This window comes from Ambystoma mexicanum, chromosome 1p (genome assembly GCF_040938575.1).
Source record: "Ambystoma mexicanum isolate Mex_15411 chromosome 1p, UKY_AmexF1_1, whole genome shotgun sequence".
NCBI classification, from domain to species: Eukaryota; Metazoa; Chordata; class Amphibia; order Caudata; family Ambystomatidae; genus Ambystoma; species Ambystoma mexicanum.
The window spans coordinates 375585762-375609597 of record NC_090921.1 but is presented as its reverse complement, the minus strand read 5'-3'; the positions used below and the strand labels follow the sequence as shown (position 1 = coordinate 375609597).

The 23836-nt window shown below is 45.9% G+C and overlaps 1 protein-coding gene across 1 annotated transcript in view; it reads right to left on the bottom strand.

Moving 5' to 3' along the window:
- Positions 1-9369: 9369 nt before the first annotated feature.
- Positions 9370-23836, bottom strand: part of HAPLN4 (hyaluronan and proteoglycan link protein 4) — an 805823-nt gene continuing 791356 nt past the window's right edge. The window contains exon 5 of the mRNA XM_069649117.1: positions 9370-11994. Within this exon, the coding sequence (XP_069505218.1) occupies positions 11639-11994 (356 nt within the window). The 3' untranslated portion in view covers positions 9370-11638. The remainder of the gene's footprint in view (positions 11995-23836) is intronic.

Below are 23836 nucleotides of genomic sequence, written 5' to 3'. Positions count from 1 at the left end.
CTCAATGTTTATCAATAGTTCATTTTCAGTGGTGTACTCCAAAAGTTTGTTCAATTGGCGTTGGAGGCTGATTTGTGTCTGATTCAGCAGGATCAAATTGTCTGCATAGAGCAGCCAACCGACACTTCCTTCACAAATCTTAGACGCAAAGGTATTAGCCTGAGTGCGTTTATTTCCAATATCTGAGAGGTGTAGGTTGAAAAGTTCTGGAGCCAAGGGGAATCCCTGTTTAAGGCCTATAAAGGGGTAGATTCAACAGACCTCCTGCATTCAATCTTATCCTCAAAGATGTTTCGGTATGTAGGGAATTCAGCTGTTCCGCCAGTTTGGCAGGACCGTTCCATCTCTCCAATTTACACCAAATGCGTTTCCTGCTTACACTGTTAAACGCTTGACAAAAATCAATGAAGGCAAACATTGCCCTCTAAGGCTCTGCCTTTTAACACGTTTAAGATTGTGATATTAGTGCATGTTCCCAGACATTTCACGAACCCTGTCTGGAACCTGTCCACCTGGCCCCACCTTCACTGCCCACTCGTTTAGTCTAGACAACAAGAGTGAACCATAGACTTTTCCAATTACATCTAAGAGGGCGATGGGGCAATCATTTTTAGGGTTAGGAGTCTATGATCATTCGCTTTTGTGTCAATGACTTCAAAACTAATTATCACCCACACCAGGTCTCTGGAGATGAAGATGTAATCAATTAATGCCTTCTGATTACCTCGGCTCGATGTAGGCTTACTCGGTTTACTTCATTCAAATTGGCTGTTTAACATATGGAGGTCTCTAGAGTTCATCAGTTCCATCCACGCTAGTCCTCTCTTTATTGATGGTTTAGCAGGATCAGCATGTGCTCTACTAGGCTCACCCTTATTATTGAGACATGTTGAACTTATTAGTGAGTCATTACTTTCCATCATATACGATTTGTCAATTATTCTGATGAACTCTGGTTCCCCGATTGCTATAGGGTTCCAGTATACATTAATCAAAGTCAAGCATTCCCTCGAAGGTTTTCTAATTGGGGTTTTTGATGAGGTCACTTCTATCACCGCTCTTTGAATGAATGGCTCTGGGCCTTGCCGCTTCAGACTGCTATCAGAAGACCTGCAGTCCGTCTTCCCTTTTGGCCTTTGAGAACAGGATTCAAGAGAATTGTGTATCTGTCAAAATTGGGTTTTGTTTTAGCGGCATCTGATGAAAGTACATCAGATCATATTTTCCCCATTCTATCCTTCCTTTTTTTAAGAGATGATAGAAGCCCCTTGTGTTTCAACACGTCAGCCAGAGTTTGTGTGATCCTTTTCCTGAGCTCAGATAGTGACGTTTAGACCCCTCAAATGCCTCAAGTAGCCATGACCATATTGCGTCTTCCCACACTGTACGAGTTCTTCCCTTCCGTAGTTCTACCTTTCTCCCTTCATTGTTGGATCCTCGATTTGGGACTATCATAATTAGACCCACGGGTGCCAGTTTAGCAAGTTCATCTTGCTCTTCAGGGGTTAAACTAGCATCCTGTTTTGCCAGTGGGTTGTTACCCCCAGGGATGCTATTCACCCCTCCTCCCTCCAGCTGTCTAAACAAGCAAACAGGAGTTGCTGCCTCATTTGTACTTCCCAAAACAAGTGAAGTTTAATCTGTGACTGTTGTCAGCTCAAACCCCAACATCAGACGATTCTCTGCTGAATCCAGTAGAGTTTGTTGTATGATAATGGAGCAAAGATATAAATACACCAAATCCAATCTTTCTTCTCTTACAAACTCAGTTATCACCAAATCATCCGAGCAAATTTGTTGTAGATTGGGAATACAATGGAAGGGGTCTATCACATTCCTCGTATTTAGGATAAAGCCGTCATGTTTATACATCATTATTCCCAATCTTAAAAATCTTGAGAGGTCTCTCATCGGCAAGACTTTTCTTTTATGTAACCTTCGGTAGGCCTGTACCCTTTTCTTCAGCGAGTCTCCTTTGGCTTTTCCATGGACATCCAAGGGCTCTGCCAGGCCATGCACGAAGTGGGCGGGAGCAGCTGGGAGCGGTGCGCCTCTACTTGTAAAACATTTTTGTTACTGTTCCTATACTTTTATTTTAAAAAGAAACCATTCCGGAATGGTTTAGTTTTAAAATAAAAGTGTAGGAAGAAATTGAAACTTGCGCTTTAGTACAGTGCACTGAACATTCCCTTACACAGCAAGTGTGTTTGGGGGTTTGGATTGTGCATGTGAGGGATTGTGGCTATGGGGTTTGTGGTGAGCGGGGGCAGTCCAGCAGAGAACATAGCTCCACTACTTCTTTTGCTAAACTGCGACCACTTGCGCAAGTGTCTTTTATGGGCTTATGTTAAGAACTTGTCAGGACTTTCAGAGGGTCCCTTCTTAGTGCCCATTATCAGTTCTTTGATTTTCAAGGTGATTGGTCCAAATTTTTCCTCGGTTCCATCAGTAAACAAAACCAATTTTTTGGAATACGTGTCTTTTCTGGGAGCTGCTGCGTTTCTTTTCACTGCCACCACGAATTTAACGTTGTTCATTCAACTGCAACGTACACACCATCATTTGAGGAAGGATGAGTTGGATAGCTTCTGCAATTTTGTTCTCCACCATCGACTGTTTAATACCATTACTGGCCAGAGCACTGTGTCGTTTATGCCCTACGTCAATTGAATACACAGAGAGGTTCATTAGTGTGTTCTCAGAATGTATTGGTAGATGTTCCTCTATTGTGCCAATTTCACTGTGTTCAATGGCGAGATTCCTTAAAGAGACCCTCAGGTTCTTCCTTTTCTGGTGTTTTGTGGGTTTCTTTTCTCCTTTGCTAACTACAGTTTGAGAGGCCATACGAGTTTGCAGGAATTTTCTTGAGTCGTTTGGTTTCACCATGCTTGCAGGCTTTGGTTTGTCCGTGGTTGCCGTTGCTACCCCTCTTCCTGTCCCTTTTCTTCTTTTTTCCCAAATGTTGGTTTAAGATTGGTTTGTTTTTATAGTTGTTTGGTCTAGTTGGTTAACCTTCCCCATCTCATCATCTATAATCAACGCCAAGGGGCTATCTGATTCTCTTTGCTCAGCCTCTGAGACGCAAGCTGATGGGTTAACGGCATCTGTTCCTCTGTTGCGTGGTTCTACCACTATGTGTTCTCTACATTCTTCAGTTCTATTTAGGCTCTCAACCCCAGATACAGCATTTGGTTCAGCCACAGGGGGGTTTGTTGGGGTTTGGGACCCAGCGTTCCTTCCTCCACATCTTGTTTAGAGTAGTGAGAATGGCAGTTATTTTGCTGTTCTAGGTCACCTTGTGTTGTCCCTTCTGGCCACCCTAATTCTTCTCTCTCGCTGACATAATGTAACCTTCAATAATTATTATTTTTGTGTGTAGCATTGCCATGAGAGTGGCCTGATCATTCGAGTTGTCGTTTAGGGATTCATATAAATTTTAAAAAGGTACCAAGGCTAGAGTCAGGTCTGACATTTGACTGAAGAAGTCAGGGGTGGTTGCATTTTCCTGGGTTTTTGTGTTGGCCTCCACCCACTATAACCTCTTTTTTCTAATCCATCTCCTTTCAGGAGATAGAATATCAGATGAGGCTACTGTTGAGTTGGAGGCTGATGAAGAGTCAAGAGAGCCTGGATCTATTACATTTTACCCCAGGATTAGCTGTTGTCATGTCCCTTCCCAGCTCATTAAGAGTCGCTTCAAAAACCTTAAGTACCCCCGAGAGGCTCATATCAATCTCCATATCTGGTTCAGTTGTCGTGTGAGTCAGGTGGATTGTTGGAAAAACCCTTTGAGGTGGTTCCTCTAATATCCACCATTTTAATCATTTGCTCAAGTCTACTGATGTAATTCCGTAGGGATATTTCCAGTCTACTTCTCATAGTTTTAGCTTTGCAAATTCATGCCGACTCGGGGGGACTGAAGGGGGGAAGCCTTAGATTTGGATAAATCAATGTTAATTATGGGACTCTTTATTAAAGGGACGTCGTCCCGATCTTTTTGAGTAATCCTCGTAGTCAATGTTAAATTTCCCTATCCATTAAATTAAAGTTGTGTTGGTTTAGAGGGAGTGCATATCAGGGGTTTCTCTTTGCTACCGGGGTCAAATAATTCGAGACAGTTGTGGTCTCTTCCATTTCTGTTTCCATGATGCTCGCAATGAGCTCTGCATCAGTTATGTCAGCGACTGTAGGCATTTGATATTGGGATTGATGTCACAATTCTGAGGTTTTACAAAAATACGCCATTGTTGTACCACCTGCCAATTGCTTGGACTGATTCCTCTTAGGACCACCCCTCAGGGAATCTTTCTCTATGGGTGGAAGAGTTACCCTCCCCCCCACTCTCACTTTCTTGCTTCTCCCCTTGTTGCCTCTGCTTCTGTCCGCTTATGTCCACTTATGTCCAATGGTTCCTGCTCTGGGGCAGTGGCCACACCTTCCTGCTTAAATGGAGTATCCTCTGTCATCGCGCCTGTCAAAACCATGTTTGAGTTGTTTTGATTGTGAATTAACACATTTACTTCAACTTGGTTCGCTCGAAGAGGTTCAGAGTTTTGGCAAGTATTTGGTTCTCGAGACATGGGAGGCTAGGGAGTATTAAGGTCAATGTTGGGATCAGTACTAGACAGCATATTCGTTTTTGTGGCTGAATTTAGTTATGTCCGTTTGTCAAATTGTCACTATATGTTGTTTGCAACACAAGTTTTCCATTAGCCTTCTCAACACCATGGACCCTATCTCTCCAGCCATGAAATCTCTCCACTTGCTCTCGATGGCTGCAAGGATCAAGTTCAAGACCCTTTGCATTGTCCACAAGGCTTTCTGGGGCTGGGACCCGCACTACATCCAACGCTCTCTTCCAAAATACCTTCCTTCTCGAATCCTAAGGGTTAGATGCTTCTCTAGGCAGAGAGTGTGGGGAAGATCTCTCTCCTCTGTAGGTGCCCCCCCGTCTGGAATGGCCTCCCTGACCCTCCCAAACTTGAACCGGACCACCTAAGGTTGCAGAAGCAGCTTAAAATGTTCCTCTTCTCCTCTGCTTTCTCTCTTTCCCTCCCCTTCTGACCTACCTGACCTACCTGTCCGCTGTACCAACTGATTGCTTGGCTACCCTCAGTCTCACTGAGTCCAGGCTCTTTCTTGATCAGTCACTCTTGCACTCACTACGGGCCTACCACGCAGCTAGGGGCTGTAATTGTATCCCTACAGCCCCTTGTTCTCCTTGCACTACCCAGAGCCGCACTGCCCTGGCTGCACTTACTCAGAGCATTGCTGCCCTGTTTTCCCCTCCCCTCTCCCTTGCACTTCCCCCCTCCCTTTCGCTTGCACTTCTCGTTCTCGCACTTGCACGATCTGATAGATATAGGGTTAGTAAGATCATTTGTCTTGCCCTCCCTCTGTTTTCCTTCCTTTGTCTTGTCGTGCCTAAAAACACTTGTGTACAGGTGCGTTATATATGACTTATCACATCATATCATAAAATGTTATCACAGATGCCCAGAAAAATATACAGTGCCGCAGTCAGAAATGGGTAGAATTGCAGAACCCAAATGCCAGTCTAGCCAGGTAATTACACTTAGCAGGACTGCTTTATCAGAAATGCCCAGTTAAAAAAAGTATTACCAAACTGAGGAATGACTAGACTGGCTGCACCAAAATGCCTCTCTAGCCACTAATAACATATATCATGCCTGCTTAGCTTGGACATGGACGACCATTATGATTTATTGCACAGTGCCACCCCCCACACATCCCTTCCCCCTCCCATTCCATACCCCAACCTCCAAAATCAGCTAATTGGCCCAGAATTATTTCCACGTCCCTCTTCCTTGCCTCACTGGTAAGTAATGGGATGAGGAAGAGTGGGACTAGGAGTAATGAAGATTACATGTTGCTAAGTCAGGCATTACCTTCATGTACCTGTACCTTATCCCAGTACTTGTGTATGAGGCATAGTGCCGCATACACAAGTACTGCCTCATACACAAGTACTGGAATGAGGCAGAATAGGGCTAGGTGTAATGAAGATTACCAATAATTAATCAAGGCAATAAACACAAGTAGTGGTGCAACACCATTGAGCTGACTGGGCTTCAGCACTCCCCTCCAACCCCCACTGAAATTGTGGGCTTTTTTGACTTGACCTGGCTGACCTACAGAGCAGTTGCCAGACAGAAAAGGACACAGATGTTAAACGGCACCTGGGTTTCGCTGTTAACAAGGGCCCAGCCCAGCCATTACTAATGTACAGCATTTCACTGTTAGTACCTGCATTCAAATGCCCAATTTTTTAAGCAATTGAAATCGTGATGTGGGTTTAGTACTTGCATGCTAGGGGAGTGATTGGAAGGGTAGAGAGGGAACAGGAGACCAGTCATTCTCGCAGCAGTCCATAAGTGGGTGCTTTCAGACTTAAAGGAGAGAGTGAACTGCTTGTAACATTGAAGCAGCACTAGCATAGTCTCAATAAAATGCGTAAAGAAATTAGATGCCCCCACACAAATAAGTTTGCTCCTCCCCACCACACATGAAGTTAGTGCCTCTCCCAACATTTGAAGGGTTAGCCCCCCTGAAATGTAGGTTTTTTTGCGCCCCTGAACACAAGCACACACACCATTCACCATATATACACACGCACACCCAGCCATCCATATATTCAAGATTGCACTCTTTCACCATACAGGCACACCCATGCAGCCACCCATACATTTAGTGTGCACCCTTTCACCATACAGGCGCACCCAGGCAGCCACCTGTACATTTAAGTGTGCAACCTTTCACCATACAGGCACACACACCCAGGCACCTACCCATACATTTAAGTGTGCACCCTTTCACCATACAGGCACATGCAGGCAGCCACCCATACATTTAAGTGTGCATCATTTCACCGTACACGCACACCCAGCCACCCATACATTTGTGTGCACCCTTTCACCATACCCTCACACAGACAGTCACCTACACAATTGAGTGTGGACACTTTCACCATACAGGCACACCCAGGCAGCCACCCATACATTTAAGTGTGAATCCTTTCACCGTACACGCAAACATGCATACCCAGCCACCCATACATTTGTGTGCACTCTTTCACCAAACACTCACACACGCACACGTTATGGGGTTGAGGGAAGCCATAATACTTCAAAAATAAATTGTTTCTTTTTGTAGTCACTCCTACTTCAAAAAGTAATTATTTCCGTTAATGACTGAACCGTAGCGGAAATAATTTCTTTATGAAAGCAGAGTGACTTCAAAAATAAACTATTTATTTTTGAAGTCATAGGGCTTCCCCCACCCCATGACATGGAGTCCTCCAGCCATGGGTCTTCATGTCAGGGGTTGGGAGTAGCCCCTGGACTTCAAAAAGAAAGATTCTTTTTGTATTCACTCTGCCTTCATAAAGAAATTATTTCGTTATAAATGCAGAGTGAAAACAAAAAGAAAATGTAAAAAAAAGAAATGTTGAAAAGAAAATCTTTTTTTTTTTACTCTAAGTGGCCCCCTCCCAGAAAATGTGTTTGCGGGGCCCCCCGCACCGCGGGGGCTGCGGGAGACCTTGTTACGCCAGTGGTTGGGGCACCCAACACGTGGCCGCCGCAGCACTGGGGGCCCCCAGTGAGGGCAGCACCAAAGGCCGTGATCACACGTCAACCAGTCGTACACAAAGGAAAACACAGACACGAGTTGCCGCTTCCTGGGGCTCTGATGCACTGACCTGGAAGTGCCAGCAGAGCCGCTTTTATCTCAGCTTCAGGCTCTCTAGCCAATCAGCAAGCTTGGAGTGGAAGCTTGACCCACCTGTACAGGCTGCATTCCAGACTTCCCTTTGTGTTGTGTATACCTTGGACACCCGTCAAGGAGCCGTGGGCAAGGTGTGCAACAGGGAGCCCCAGAGGAGTAGGCCATTTTCCCCTGCAGAAGCTCTGATAGCATCAGAGCCCTTACCATCGTGCTCCATTGTGATCTAGGCGATTCTGTTGCCCTCGTTAGAGGCCCTCGTCTATGGATCGGGACCATTAACTTGGATAGAGGGCACCTACCAGACAATGGAGCCCCCAGAAGCGGGCTGTTATGCTTCATTGCAGCCCCCTGTCTCTGAAAAATCTGAGCCTGGAGGCTTCATACAGCTGAGCTTTGCATTTGTACCTGTCCATAGCCTCTTGCACTCTTTTACTGATCAATCAACCAGCATCCTTCTTGTTATCAACACCCATTGACCACCCACTCTCCGCATGGCGATATATAAACAATGCGCAAAGAGGCCTGTGTGGGTCATCCTTGACTCAAGCCCTGAAATGGTTACACAACAACCCCTCATGATTGCTTATGGCATGGAGGTGCTGGTCATCTTTATATATTGATTATTATATATTTTTTTATTTACTAGACTTAATTGTGTATTTTACAATTTTTGCAAGAAATCTTTTGCATCATATGTTTCAGGTTATAGAATTGTGAGTCCAATGCTGTCAGTTCAGGTAAAAGACGAGCTGAAGTTTTGTTCTCAGTTCATTCGGGTCTTGTCCGCTTCCTGTTTCAAACCAATGTTCTGGAAAAATAGTGCTACAGCTGTGACCAGGGATGTTTTGTCACCGCTCATCAGTCGGGGCCCCACATCCTTTCCTTATATGTTGATTAAGCCTAGGGCTGTGCCCGTGTCCGATCGGACCATACCCACCACACTTTAGTTTGAAGAACACTCTGACATGGTCATATATTCGCCACACATTTCTCGGATAGCAGCCCTGCGTGACCCAAGACTGAAGAATCTAAATTAAGATTTGGCTGAGTCCCAAGGAAGATTGAGGTGGGGACAGATCGGTGTGGAGTGCTAGTGAAACACTTGGATTTGCTTCAAAGAAAGGTGGGCCAGAAAAGAAGTTCTGTTCCTTCATGAACCCCTATGAACCTGGCCAAAGAGGCTGGGGCAGGGGAGTGAGGGGGGGGCTGTTGCATCCACCACTTAATCTCATCATGTCAAACTCTCCCGCATCTTCTCACCCACACTCACTGCACATATCATTGTATCGCACCAGCCTTTCACACTGTGAGTAACTTTGCAATCTTCTAAACTCCAGGCTGATCATGTGCCTTTGGACTAATAGATGTCCCCCTTGACCTGTCCTGCATGAGAAATTGGGGATATTCCCCTGATTGTTTACTAAGGACTGGCAAATCTCTGTGCACCGCCCCGTTATTATAGCTGCATGTGCACCACATCTGCATGCAGATCACAGACCTTGGTTGTTAATGACCTTGTTGACACAACATTGCCCCTTGTGGCCTCTGGGGGAATGTTCTCCTATTGCCTAAAAGGATATCAAATAAAGACACAGAGAAAGAAAAGAGAGCCTGGCCATAAGCCCATGCCAGGGTTGCATGCCTTTATTTTAAGCGAACCAGGGCACAGTCAGCAGATAGGTGTCTTTTTGAGCTTTCATGCCACTTTCTAAGTACTCTTTCTCAGCAGGGATGGGCTAGCCGACCCCCCGAATAGGTACGTTTTCAGGTTCTCTGCAATACAAATTTACAAGACCATTTTGTGTACAATGAATTTACATGGAGATAATCTGCATATGTGTGTTCGTTCTGAAAATACGACACAATGTTACTGTTTGGTGGGTCAACCAGGTCAGACCGCTTGGCACCGTCTTTGCGTCATGGAAAGACTGACCTCCGTGGCATTTTCAGATGTCTTCTCTTGTGATTCTGCGTTGACCATTGAGTCCAGTGTGCTTTGTGCTTTTGTGGTATAAAAAGACCTACCATCAGCAGTTGTGACCTCGACGCGGTTCCTAGAATCTCCTGAGTTTCCGTGCATGTGAGGTGGGGGGGTGGGTGACGGGGGGGAGGGGCTTGCGTGTCCATGCGAATCATGCACTTTGAGAATTTGGTTTCCGCTAATATTGTGCTGCGGGATTCAGCTATCCTTGGCGGTGCAACCCCAACCGGTGTCAAGTCGCACCGTGCATGCAGATGCAGCCGCAATCCCACAGTGCATCGTGCACACACGTGGCCGGCATTCCAGAACTGCAGAGCATTCAAAGGAATATGGCAACATTTACACTCTTAAGTCTCTCCCTCAAAACAGTTCTCCTTAAAGCGAGATGCTACTGTGCTGTTTTTCTTAGAAAACTGTGCTTTGATGTAAAAGTAGGACAAGTAGGCGTGAGGAAATGTGATCTTCTAATTAATGGTGAGTGTAGAGGCCGGAATAAACGATAACGACTCCTATCCATAAAAGAGTTGGAGTCACTGCTTTGTATGGTGACCAGAGTTAAAAAATAAAATACTGGGACAGGGCAACTAACATAAAAGTAGGACCAACTCTTGAAAATGGCTGTCAAGAAGCGGTTGGAGGAGAAGGGGGTTTAAGTCTTACTGTTCAAATAAACACATATTATAATTAATGTTTCACTAATTTATCACAAACTGACACTATCTTAATTGTAAAATGCAGCATTTCTTCTGTGCGAGCTGTGCCTGCCAGCTATGAAGACCTACTACCAAAAACCAGGACCAATGCAGTTTCCAATGGGAACATAACCTTGACAAAGGGGGACAGATCTCTGATTTCCAGAACAGTCCTGGCAAAACCGGGACGTCTGGTCACCCTACTGCTTTGGGGTCTAGTGGTCGATGGGCAGGAAATATGAGGACACCATTCTGATACATAGCGGGCAAGCAGACGGCATGTACAGAGGGGAGTATGTTATCAAAGACTGGCTATGGGACTTGCATCTCCGAATGGAATGTCTACATAGTTTGGTAGTATGGACCATGGACGCATCAAGCAGACCCAATATAGGACACTTGTGGGGGATTTGTCGGGCTTGATTTATCTGACCCTATGATAGGGCTAATTCGTGAAAACAACACCCTTTTGCCTCACTTTCCCTAGGCTAATTTAAAACAAGGTCAGGGGCAATATGTCGTTTTACGAAGGGTATGGCAGTCTTAAAATGTGTTAGCAAGGCCCAGATGCTGAATGGCGTACTTACTTGCAAGACAGATGTGCGACTAACTTGTCCAACGACTTAGCGACCTACCTGTAGACCAGTACAGGGCCAAAATGTTGCTTTCTCTGTATGGGCCTAAGATAGTTTGAGGAGATTCTCTGATGATGTAGGTTTTAGTCAAAGATAAAAGTAAGAGTGAGGTGTTTTAGACAAGAACTGCAGGACTCCCCCAATCATGCATGGGCAACATGGCTGCAGTTTCGCTAGCTGGTGATGTCACTTAAAATCAAGATTGACTACAAGCACGTGATCATATTACAAAAGGTAGAAGATTATCGATGAGGAGATTTGGCATTCAAATAGATCCTTCGTGGGAGATGGATTGGCAGCTGACTGGCCATGTTGGCTAGATCCTAAGTCTCATTGACAGGAAGCAGATGTGAAGTGGGCTACTGGCAAACTGGTAGATATCCTAACAGGCTGGTACCTCTGTAAGGACAGAAGGACTGGGCTGAGTCAGACACCTGTTAGTTTCCAGCCAAACACGTGACTAACCATGCCCAGGTCCTACCAGTCTTTTCCTGTTGGGAAATCTACTAATTCCTCCATAAGCCAGTCAGCCTCTGGCAAAAGGCTAGTCTTAGAGTGGCTGCATTTACGCTACAGTTCACTCTTCAAATCTTCACATGAGTAGCCTTCCACCGTTGGATGCCCTCCCGGATCCGGGCAGGGGTGCCCTTCATTGTGTCATTGCGGAAGCAATACACACCAAAGAGCTTGTACTTCCTGTCCGGAAAACCCAGGTTGCGCACTCCTGGCTCCCGACCACCACATCGAGCCCGGGGATTCACGATTGGATACCGTATGCTGCCATCTTCCAACCAGCCTGCTTCACACCGGTCCAGCAATTGTATCTTCCAGGCTGCGTACAGTTGTCCCACCTTGGCAAGGGAAGCCCCCTGGCCCTCGCAGGCTTTGGCGGCTTCTGGATAGCTCAGCTTTCTGTACGTCTTCAGGAAGTAGACTCTTCCTAGAAGAGAAACAGATACACGGGTAGAATTAGGATTAGATGTCATTGTTTCAGTGAGCCAAGATGGAATACACTTTATGTTGGATTACCTGACGAAATTTTCTGTTCGACAGTGTGTACAAAAACAGACAGAGTCAACTATTAAAAAGAATTAGCATGCTGCAATGGCCGGCTAACCCTCTACACAGTTCCTTTGTTGCTTAAAATGACCAAATGTTCTAGTTTTGTGGGGCAATTCTAGTTGTTCACACCGCATCCCCTTGTCTTCAGCAAAATAGTCAAATGTTCCACATTTTAGAAAAGGCTTTCAGGCTAGATGCTTATTACTGAAAAGGGTGAATGCAAGTCATCTTACAGCTGCAGGAAACCCCTTTTTGGATGGGAGGCCGTGTAAAGGCCCCCCTCTTTAATTGTTGCCAGAACATTGTATGAAAGTGGAAACAAAGAGGGAGAGATTTAAGAAAGAGTGGCTATGTGATGATATGATGGGTTATTTATAACACACATAATACCCAGAGGTTTCTAAGAGCGGACCTTGAGATAGAACCTGTGGTGCTCCGTGTCGTCTTGCTTCCAAGGGGAGTGCGTTACCCCTGAGCTATCCTCCTGAGACCAATGGGTTAAATAGAAGAGACGGTATTGGTTGAAGGGGGCAATAGAAGGTGGGCTTTGGAACATTGTTTTGGGGTTTGCTGGAGTGGAGGTGAATGCCGGCAGTAGCTTCCACAGCATTGTAGAGTAGGGGCCCTTGAGGCTGATAAGGTGGGCTTTGGAACATTGTTTTGGGGTTTGCTGGCGTGGAGGTGAATGCTGGCAGTGGCTTCCACAGCAATGTAGAGTAGGGGCCCTTGAGGCTGATGTGGAAACCTGCTGTAGTAGACCCCCGACCAGGCGGTCAGAGAGGGGCTCCAGCCTGTCACTCAATCACTGTCATGTATTTAATGTTAAGATTGTGTGGTAAACACGGAAATGAATGTTACGCAGCCCCGACTCAAGGCTCACATCATCATGATAAGGATGTGTATCTTTGTGAATCAATAAAGAGCACATGTAGCTCATGTACGAGGCGGTTTCTAAGCAGCCTTTCAATCCTGGATGCACCGATTTTTCGGTTAGAATCGGTTTCAAGCGGTTCACCGTGCAGGCAGCTAATGGATCGATTCAGGTTAAGAGGAAGACCAAGCGAGCTGCAGGCCGCTGACCTCATAGAAGTTACAACCAGAATCTTAAGAAAACCGTCTGTGTGTGCTGTGTGATAGTTTTCCAAGAGGGTACAATAAGAGGGCCCCAGATTGTACATCTTAGAATGTTGACCTGTCAGAAAATGTTTCATACAGTTATTCTAGGATTTCTCAGTAAAACAAGCCTAATTATGCCTAAAATATAAATACTGGAAGTGATCATGCAAAATGAACTTTGGAAAATGTAAAAAATAACCTTGTTTACAATATTCAAATATGGAAAATTGTGGGAGCTCGTTATGACAGTTGAAATGAGGTTTGGCTTTTAGGCAGACTGGACTGCTTGGCGACACCTTATTCATGACTTCCTTAGAGGTCCTTCTGTTAGCTGTTGCGTCTCAAAGAGTGATGCGGTAAAAAGCCAACAAACTGCACACAAAACTGAATAAAACAAAATTACTCTTTGTGAGAACTGCGCCAGTTAGAGTGTTGTCATCAATATTTTATTCCAAAAAGCATCACAAAGTGCCCTTAGTGACAACACGTGTTTCGGCAAACACCTTCTTTAGATCAGGGCATATACGTAGTAATGTGAGGCCAACGCAGAGATAATGAAGGCAGACAGGGATCTAACCGATGAAACGTGTTACTCTTGTCTAATGGCCTGATAAAGACGAAGGTGTACAATGGTATATGCTGTGATCTGAAGAAGGTGTTTGCCGAAACACATGTTATCTCTAAGGGCACTTTGTGATGCTTTTTGGAATAAAATATTGATGGTAACACCCTAACTGGCGCAGTTCTAACAAAGAGTAATTTTGTTCTATGCAACTCTTTGTGGCAGGGCCTACTGCCCGGGGTGGAAGGGAGATAGGAAGGGAGCCTGCGTATCAAAACTCCAACCGGTGCCCGTAAGGCGTGCTGAACCCCTCCCAACCCCACCTTAACTGATGTGGAACCAGTGTCACTATGAGGATACCGTGCCACAACGCACAGGGATCCGCCGCGGGAGGCAGATACACCAGAGGAGAACGACAGCAGTACGGGGTGGGGAGGCAGCACCAGGGCCTGCCCGCCAGAGAAGACGGCACCACAGACTCGTGAGGCACGCAGCTGCAGTGGAGAGAAGCTATTGAAGCCCACTCAGGAGGAGGGGGCCGGACCATCAAATATGGCGCCAGAGAATGGCGCCAAAATCCTAGGGATCTGGCAGCCGGGGCAACACCGGCCACTACAGTCCCAAAGGAGGAGCCACAAGGCAACGTGCTCCAGGCAAAGGAGTATGACTCCAGCAGAAATTATATGCTGGTGCCCGTACAATCCATAGAGGAACCCCACTAAACCACTAGGGATTATTACTAATAGAAATGGGCCTCCAGGGAGATCCTGCAGACCCGCTAAACCACCAGAGATCATTTTCCAGGAAGGGGCCCCATGAAGGCCATATGGCACCAAATCCTGCTAGCCCACATTGGAAAAGCCAATTCAGTGGCCAAATTTGAAATGCAGCTAGCATCGAAATAGCTCGGGGAAGGGGTGGGACCTACAAGCCCTTTTAAGACTTTGCAGACCTTTCCCTTCTGCACAGCCTGGATACAGTTAAGATATTGGATAAGGCAAGTGGACCAATCCAGTGAGGGGTCAGAGTATTTTAGTAGGAGTGGTTGAGTGGTTCAGGGTGGGCTAGCTGGGTGAGGACAGGATGTGGGGGAGGACATCTGAGAGACCAGAGGAGGAGAGAGCGGCCTGAGTGCGGAAGCTATTGGAGAGAGAGTGTCTGTAGAGTATTTGTGGTTGATAGTGGAGAGTGTGAGGAGTAGAGGTAGAGTAGAAGTAGCAGGGTGGTAATATAGTGGTAGAGGGAGTAGGAGGTGGAAGTTGGTACTAGTAGACGGTAGTGAGTCTTGGGGAGTGGTAGTCGCAGTAGAGAGGGAGTAGTGGTGATGAGAGATAGTAGTGGCAGCAGAGCGGTGGTAGTAGCGACAGGGAGCGGGAGAACAGGAGTAGTGGTGGGAGTCACGGTAAGAAAGGACAGGCGGTAGTTGTAGTAGCGGAGGAAACCAGGAGGGAGGAAAGCAGAACAGCTCAGTTATCAGCGGAGTGATAGTAAGAGAAGAAGCAGGAAGAGGAGTAATATCAAAGGGTAGAGGTGGAAAGGCAGAGTGAGACACTGGAGGGACAGCAGTACAGAGGGAGGAGAACATCTTAAAGTCAGTGGAATGACACAGGGTTAAAGGAGGCACCATCCCTAACTCCCCAGAACACTAAGCGGGCGAGCTCAGGGAAAGACTGGAAAGCCCCTAGGGAGTCATTCGGCCATTGTTGTAGCGACACCACAAGAAATACAAGAAGGAGAAATACAAATGGGTTTTCCTTTTCAATAGAACTAACATCACATTAAGGATGCCAGGGATAGGGAGAGGATGAACCGTCGGGTAGTAGAGGGCAAGGGATGGCACTAGCATCAAACATCCCTAAGAATCCGATAGGCCTATGATTGCGTTCAGGAACTCTATAGCCAATCCATCTGTCAAATCAGAGAGGGCATCTACTATGACTAGATGCAGTCCTGGCTAAATATAATGCTTTGCTAAATGAGGTAATTGGCCTAACCATCCCTTATCTGGACCATAAGAAAAAGGTGTGCCAAAATGTTCTCACACATGGAAAAAAACACAAACACCATTTTGACTTTGATTATCCGCGACAATTAGAAGGGATTTGTGATATGCCTCTCTTGAAAGCAATGAGCAACATTGGGTTAGTGACCGCTGTACATTTATTAAGTAACAATACCGGAAATGGTTACGTGCCTATAAAAACAACCTTAAATTATGTCGCTAGAGAAAGGTGATTGAGATCACCAGTAAAGAGGAAGAGAAAGCATTTTGGCTAGTGCTAATTGATCAGCCTCGGAAACCCAGAGTGTTAGAAGGTGTGTCTATAGATGCTTGAGAGGATTTCGTTACTAAGACCTTGGGCAAGACATCCATGGGGGGCCCACTAGCAATTAGCCTAAGTGGCAAAAGGTAACTGAAACACAGGTATTAAGATATTACATCATATGCTAAGAGGAGTAAAGACCCTAGTGCCCCTGGCCGAGGGGGGATCTGCGATGCTCTTAAGAAACTAAGCCCTGAGAGATGGGGCACAGTTCTACACTGCCTTTTCCAGACCCTTAGTGAGACTGTTAGACTTCCAGAGTCATGGTCCAAGAGCATTGCGGTTCTAGTCTACTAGAGAGGCCGGCCAACAAACTGAATTACTATCACATCCTAGCTATGTTGGATCCACCAGCAAATATATTCACCAGGGTGCTAATGAACGAAATGACAAACTGGACCAAATTAAAACAGGCCCTTCCCTTTAACCCGTTGGGCTTTCGTAAGACCTGCTGCGCCACAGATAACGTAATGCTATTAACAACCATCATTGAAAGTGCATGGTGTTTCCGACTGCAACCGCCCTATGTGGCGTTTGTAGACTTTAGTGCCGCCTTTGACACCGTCAATTTCACCACCCTCTGGAAGACATTAGATGTGGGCTATTAAACATGTCTGTAAGCTCTGTCAAGACACCTTGGTATGAGTAAGGATGACCATGAAGGGTTACTTGACAGGGCACATCGGAACAACTACAGGGCTGAAACAGGGGTGCACATTGGCTCCTCTCCTGTTCAACCTATATTTGGCAGACTTTTCCAACTATCTGAATGCAGTGCCATTGTACCCACAAAAAGATGAGTCACTGGTATCACCTGAATTGGGTATGCAGATGATCTGCTGCTGATGACTCTACCCCAAGTGGACTTCAAGTCCTAATACTCAGCTGCCGGAATTTGCCAAATGGCATAACCTGAAATGAGCATAACTGAAACTAAAATCATGGCTTTCAAGCTTAGTGAAAACAAATGCATGGATACGTATAAGATGGTCCTTGCTTGGAAACCCGATTGAACAGGTCCAATGCTATAATTACCTGGGGGTAATGATTGACAGTCAATTCAATTGGGGACCGCACATGGAAAAGTTGGTGCTTGAAGTAATTCAACAACTGGGTGCAATTAAACTGTTTGCAACAAGTCACACAGGCTTTTCCTTAGCATCCATTGTCATAGTGCATGAAATGAAAATCATCCCCACACCTACCAATGGGTGCTTGGTCTGGGGAAAGAAGTGGGAAAAAGTATTTAAATGTTTTGAGAGTCGATGCATTAAATCCCTGTTTCCGGCCTCATCTTCCAGTTCAATATTTATCATGCGAGTTAGATATTGGCATGATTAAGTTAGCTCTAGCGCTGTAGTCTGCCATGAACTATTGGAAACTAGTTAACTCTAGTGATAAGTTATGACAAACAGCCTTACAAATTGAGGAAAAAATTGTGATTGCATACGGAAAGCATGCAACCTGTACTGAAATATGAGAACAAGGTAAAACCTGGGAACAAGATTTAAGTCGTAAAATTTCTTTCTTTCCCATTGAAAAATATAAAAGATTGATCAAGTGGCACCTAAAACAACTCGAAAAAGCTCAACTGCGGGTTGATCTTTCCATTAAAACTCAAAGTGGAGACTACATTAACAGTCAACTCACGCCGACTCAACTGGGACAATATATTCGGACCTTTCCCCACTCATATCTTCAGATGGAATACATGCAATGAAAATTCAACGTAGTTGACACCCTAGAGATTCTGGGACCCCGATTGAACATATATAGATCACTTTGTATGTGTAGGTTGTGCTGCTCCGATATCATGTGCTGTGTTCTTGTCTAGTATTACAGATAGATCAGCGGAGAGCTTTAAGAGCTGCCGGAATGGACCAGGACATTGGCTCGGGCCCCGCTGAATTGTGGAGCGTGCTGCTAGATGGAAATGACATACCCCTTATTTACCAATTAACCAAATCCTGGGTGAAAATTAAATGTCGTTTTGGGCAGGCTAAAGGATTTCTTGGGCAGGCAAGTTCAGGATGGTGGAGGGACTGGTATTCAATAGACCACTTGAGAATAATTGATAAAGGATTTTATAATAATGGATGAATATGACCCCTTGGTATGTACATAATTTAAATAATATTATGTGTGTAGTATTGTATAGCTGTTATAAAAAGCCTGTTGGCTGTATTATAATTTTAAAACATCATTAATAACGACCCTTGGGCTTGCTATCTGAGTCAGACTGTATGTGGAGTCAGAAGTGGGATCACTGACCCCAACAGAGAGGTTAACCCACGACTGCAGAAAGGGCCTGCCCGGTGTCAGCAGAGGTGTAACTGGAGAAAAGCTTGACCACTGGATCCAGTTCATGGAGGAATTGGAAGAGGGATTGGTAGCGTTGTGATTGGGCTTGCAACACTAGCTAGTGAAGAAACGCTCCCAAACTACAGGAGTAAAGATACATATCCCTGGAGAGTGAACTCTGTAACAGGCTGGAAGGGAGTGCCCCAACTAACCTTTTTGGAGCCCAGCCATAGGGCACAAGAAGGTGAGGAAAGGCTGACCGTGACACACAGACACAATTCTAACTGAGGTTCAATCAGGATCACCTTTGGAAGAAGCAAGTGGTGTCCTGTTTACCCAGAGAAGGCATGTGGAGCCTGTAGATCTGGAGAATTCCTTTCTCAATAAAAAGGGGTTTGAAGGAGCAAACACTTCTGAAAATAGATGCACCCAGGACAGAGGACCTACTATGAGCGCTGGTGGAAGGGCAACTTCCCATTAGTCAGCAACATCAGGAGACAATGATGGCATTACGAAGAGTGATGACTGATAAACATGAGCAACCAGTGGTCACCTCAAGTGTTCTCCCAAAATTGGCCGTGAGAGAAGACCCAGAAGCATTCCTTGTTCATTTTGAGAGGGTTGTCGAGACTGCTGGTTGGCATTGAGAGCGCTGCACCCACTATGTTGCGCCTTTGTTGACAAGCAAACCCCAGCAAGCTTTCTAGTCCATAAATCCTAACAGGTAAAACACTTATGAAGATCTTAAGAGTGAAATCCTTGAAGGCATGGGACAACATCGGGAGCACTACCAGATGCGCTTACGACATTAGCGCCTACAACAAGTGGAGACCCTACGCAAAAGGTCATACCGCATGCACAATCTGATAAATAAGTGGCTTGCCAACAAAAACCTAGAAGAAGTGAAAGAAATGCTTATCCTGGAGCAGTTTGTTGACTGTCTTCCTCTATATCTGCAGAACGTGGTATGGCAATTACATGAGCCCACTTTGGAGGAGGTCATCCAAAATGTCAATCGATGAGCTATGTCTTTTTGATACCTAGGAACGGTCCCCAAGAAACCAATTGAATCTCAACCAACCTTTCCACCAAAGTAAAACAACCCTCTTCTGTAACAGTTGGCCCTAGTCTTTCAGACTTCACCATGGGCCCAGTCCAAAGTGTTAATGTTAATGTTTAAGGACATTTGTACCGCGCACTATCACCACCGGATTGGTCCCTTGGCGCTCATGTGCAGACAGCCATAGTCACCCGACCCAAAGGAGCTACCACCAAGAGGAACGACCGGTGGCCTCCGCCGTAAAAACCAGAACCTATCCGTTGCTACGCTTGTGGAAGAATCGACCACATGGCTCACTTCTGTACTGAGAAGCCCCGGGAGGAACCCATTGAGATTGGGCTTCTTTGCAAGAGTCACCGCCTAAGGGTCGCTGGGGAAGAGGTTTCACTGATACCACTGGATGAACTTGACTCTGAATACGTGGCCGACCTATTCCAGGAGGAGGAAGATCAACCAGAGACTAATACCTGGGCCATCTAAACCACTGGGGAAACTACCCCACAATTCCACATAACCGTGAAAATCTGTGGATGTTCGGTAATCACCCTATTGGGCTTAGGAAGCAAAAGAACAGCAGTGAGAAAGTGAGTCCCTTTCAACCCCCATGATAGTTATACCGGGACTTCCAGAACAGGTCCTGATCGATCAGTCTGCACATTATTTTATGCCAGGAAGACAAGTACATCTATCCTGGGGGGAGAGATACCATGTATAGCCCAAGACCTACCAAACTCTAGTAAGTTAGTTGGAACGCAGGGGCAACCAACCCAAGAAGGAAGCTGCAAAGCAAGGTTGGAATTATGTGACAGGACCTGCTTTCAGGCCGTGTTAGGGATGGGAAGGAGGAAAACCCCAACTGGTGCCCGTAAGGAGCGCAGACACACTGCCAACCTTGTGTATTTGGCCTGTCCACACAGTGGAGTGTGATTTTCTTTTCAGGCCTGTTTACAGTGTTGTGTGTGGTTTACATTCTTTTTCAAACCCATCTAAGATTGTGTCCTGGTGTTTCGGTATTACCTTGCATTACCTTAATGTATATCAGTGTTCTCATCAGTGTAATGTAAATAATCCATGGGCCTCATTACGAGTCTGGCGGTAACCGAGGCGGTAAACCCGCCTGGTTACCGCCGGACTCGTATTACCATTCCGCCTCCGTGATTCCCGGAATTACCGGGGCATTACAACCCCGGTTTCCCGGGAAACACGGAGGTGGAATGGTGTTAATCCCCATTCCCATTGAGTCCTTTTGGACTCAATGGGAATGGGGATCATGGAAACACCGGCAGCATCTCGTAATGCTGCCAGTGTTTCCTCATCCGCCTGCAGGCGGGCGGTGTTAAACCCGCCAGGTCAAAACTGGCGGGAACATCACCTCCTGCCTGCAGGAGTCGGGATCAGGCAGTCCGGAAACAACGGTGGCGGCGGGTTTACCGCCACCGTTATTTACGGACCGCCTAATTTGTAATGAGGCCCCATGTGTTTTATACCTAGGAATGTGCTCACACTTGCAAAATGTTTTTATGAATGTGTAAGTTTCTACATGTATGTAAACCATGGTCTTCATTATGTATGTTATCGCTACATGATTATTGTTGTATATAGGTAATATATGTTGTTTTTTTAAAATTGATTTATGTGGAGAGCAAAATAAAAATTGGGCCTCATTACAAATCAGGTGGTCCGGAAATAACGGTGGCGGTAAACCCACCGCCACCGTTGTTTCCGGACCGCCTGATCCCGACTCCTGCAGGCGGGAGGTGATGTTCCCGCCAGGTTTAACACTGCCCGCCTGCAGGCGGACGAGGAAACACCGGCAGCATTACGAGATGCTGCCGGTGTTTTCATGATCCCCATTCCCATTGAGTCCCATAGGACTCAATGGGAATGGGGATTAACACTATTCCGCCTCCGTGATTCCCGGGAAACCGGGGTTGTAATGCCCCGGTAATTCCGGGAATCACGGAGGCGGAATGGTAATACGAGTCCGGTGGTAACCAGGCGGTTTTACTGCCTCGTAATGAGGCCCATTGTTTCTATTGTATGTTATGTTGGGTCATGCAGTGTTGCCCTGTTGGGATTCACTATCAAGATATTTTGGATATAATCTGATACGTTGTGTATATTCCGGAGCCACATTTAGACGACAGGTTTAGAATGTTTCATTAAGTATTTTATTAGAGTTTTGTCCCTGTTCTCCTAAATGTGCTCTGGGTACCCTTGGGTTATTTAAACAAGGGTGGGAGGGGGCCCACCTCCAATATCCCAACCAGTGTTCATAAGGAGCACAGACCCTCTCCCAAACCCACTATACCTGATGGTACACCAGCCCCCAACGAGGAAGCCGTGCCTCAACACCTGGGGACCGCCGCAGGAAGCAGATGCGCAGTACTGGGCATCTAGGGAGGCTGCGACAGAGCATCCCCACCAAAGAAGACTGCTCCCGTGCTTGCTGGGCCTAGAGACCCAAGCTACTCCTCATGGATGATGACCAATGAGGTTGAAACATATCTGGGGATAATTGTGGTCTCATGCAGAAATAATGTGACCAAGCATTTAGGGCTGCACTACCCTTTTGGGGGTGGGACCAAGCCTGATTTGCATATGGTCTTTCCTCTTTTTTTAATCGCTTGGCAGGCAAGCAGTGATGATTTGGATTGTTCCCCAGTGCAATTTATAGAGGTTTAAGAGTAATTCTAAACTTTCAAGCCATCACATATTTGCTTTTTGCTCCACCCGAAAGTACTTGCTGGTTCATGTGCCAGTTGAGGGGGCGAGATCAGCAGCAATGCCGCCTAAGAGTGGCGACTAAAAATCTAGGGATGCGGAGGCCAGGACATCACAATTCAGTGGCAGATTAGAAATTCAGCCAGCGGCAAGACTGCATGGAGATGGGATGGACCTTACAAGCCCTTATAAACCTTGGCAGGCCTTTCCCTGCCACACCCTCAGGAAAAAGGTAAGCTACTGGATAGGGTAAGGACCATTCCTGGGGGGTGGGGTTTTTAAGTAAGAGTGTGTGAGTGGTTCAGGGTGGGTTAACTCCCTAGAATAATAAGCGGGCTAGGTCCGGGAAAGGCTGGAAGGCCCCAGGGAGTCAGTTAGCCATTGTTTTAGAGAACCCACAAGTAGTATAAGGGAGAGAGCGAGAGACAGATAGGAGTTCCTTTTCCCTAGTACTAACATCCCGTTAAAGATGCTGGGGTTTGTGAGGTGGTAAACTGGTGGGAAGTAGAGAGCAGGGGATGACCCTAGCGCTAAACATCCAAAAGAATGCGATTGGCCTAAGATCACTAACAGGAACTCTAAAGTCAATCCATCTGTCAAATCATTAATAGAGACCCTTGAATTTCTTATCTGAGTCAGAGTGGTTATTTGTAAAGGGCCTTCAACTGACATTGAACATGGCCAAAAGAAACTTTTCTCAGCAACGCTTCCCACTCAGGTGGGACTGCAATCACGTTTTAGCTCACTATACCTTTCCCAGAGGAGGCATACGCATGTGTATATCAGTCTGGTCCCACTCACAAGGACAGTCCAGCGCCAAAATGCGAGGCAATTGTCCTCTGAACAAGAGTACCAACAACCCCAGACATGTGTTTTTGCCTTATTGGGAGTCATCATTGAGATTAGGTTGTGTCTCTGCAGGGCACAGAGAGCTAGTGGTATACATCTGGCTGACCCTTCTAACTTAGGGTGAACCCCCTGTGCAGTAGCATGTTTGAGCGATCTCATGCGCAGAATGGAATTATCGTAACATATAATCTTGGACCAAAATAACCGGACAGACTCAAAGAATACGACTTTATTATCAGCTCAATAAAGTAGGGGAACCTGGTGAACAACAAGTCATAGTGCACACACTCTCAACTGCATTTCAGTTATACAGAGGTGTTATACCTCAATGTACATCAGCTATGATGTCACCCTACATGGTAAATAATAAAACCTATTGGACAGAGGGATTGGTTAGAGGAACCTGTCTACTTATAGGTTCTGTAAGTGTTAGTAGCATCATTGGCTGCCCCTCATCTGGTAGGCATGCCTCAAACTTCCCTTATTTATTTTATGTTATCATTCATTTATAACACGCTTAATACCAGCGAGTGGTTTCTAAGCGCAGGATCGGGATTCGAACCTGTGTTGTGCTGCGTTGTCTTGCTTTCAAGACAAACACGTTGCCCCTGAGGTATCGTCCCTGTGACTACTCATAATATAGATTATTACAGCAGCGGATTGGCCCTTACAGCATGGTATACTCATCATGGCATAGGCCCTCATGGTAAATTGGCACCCTCTCCGAAGTCTGGACACTCAGCTCACTAGCAGCACGTAAGCAAAACTAAACATAGCTAGAGAG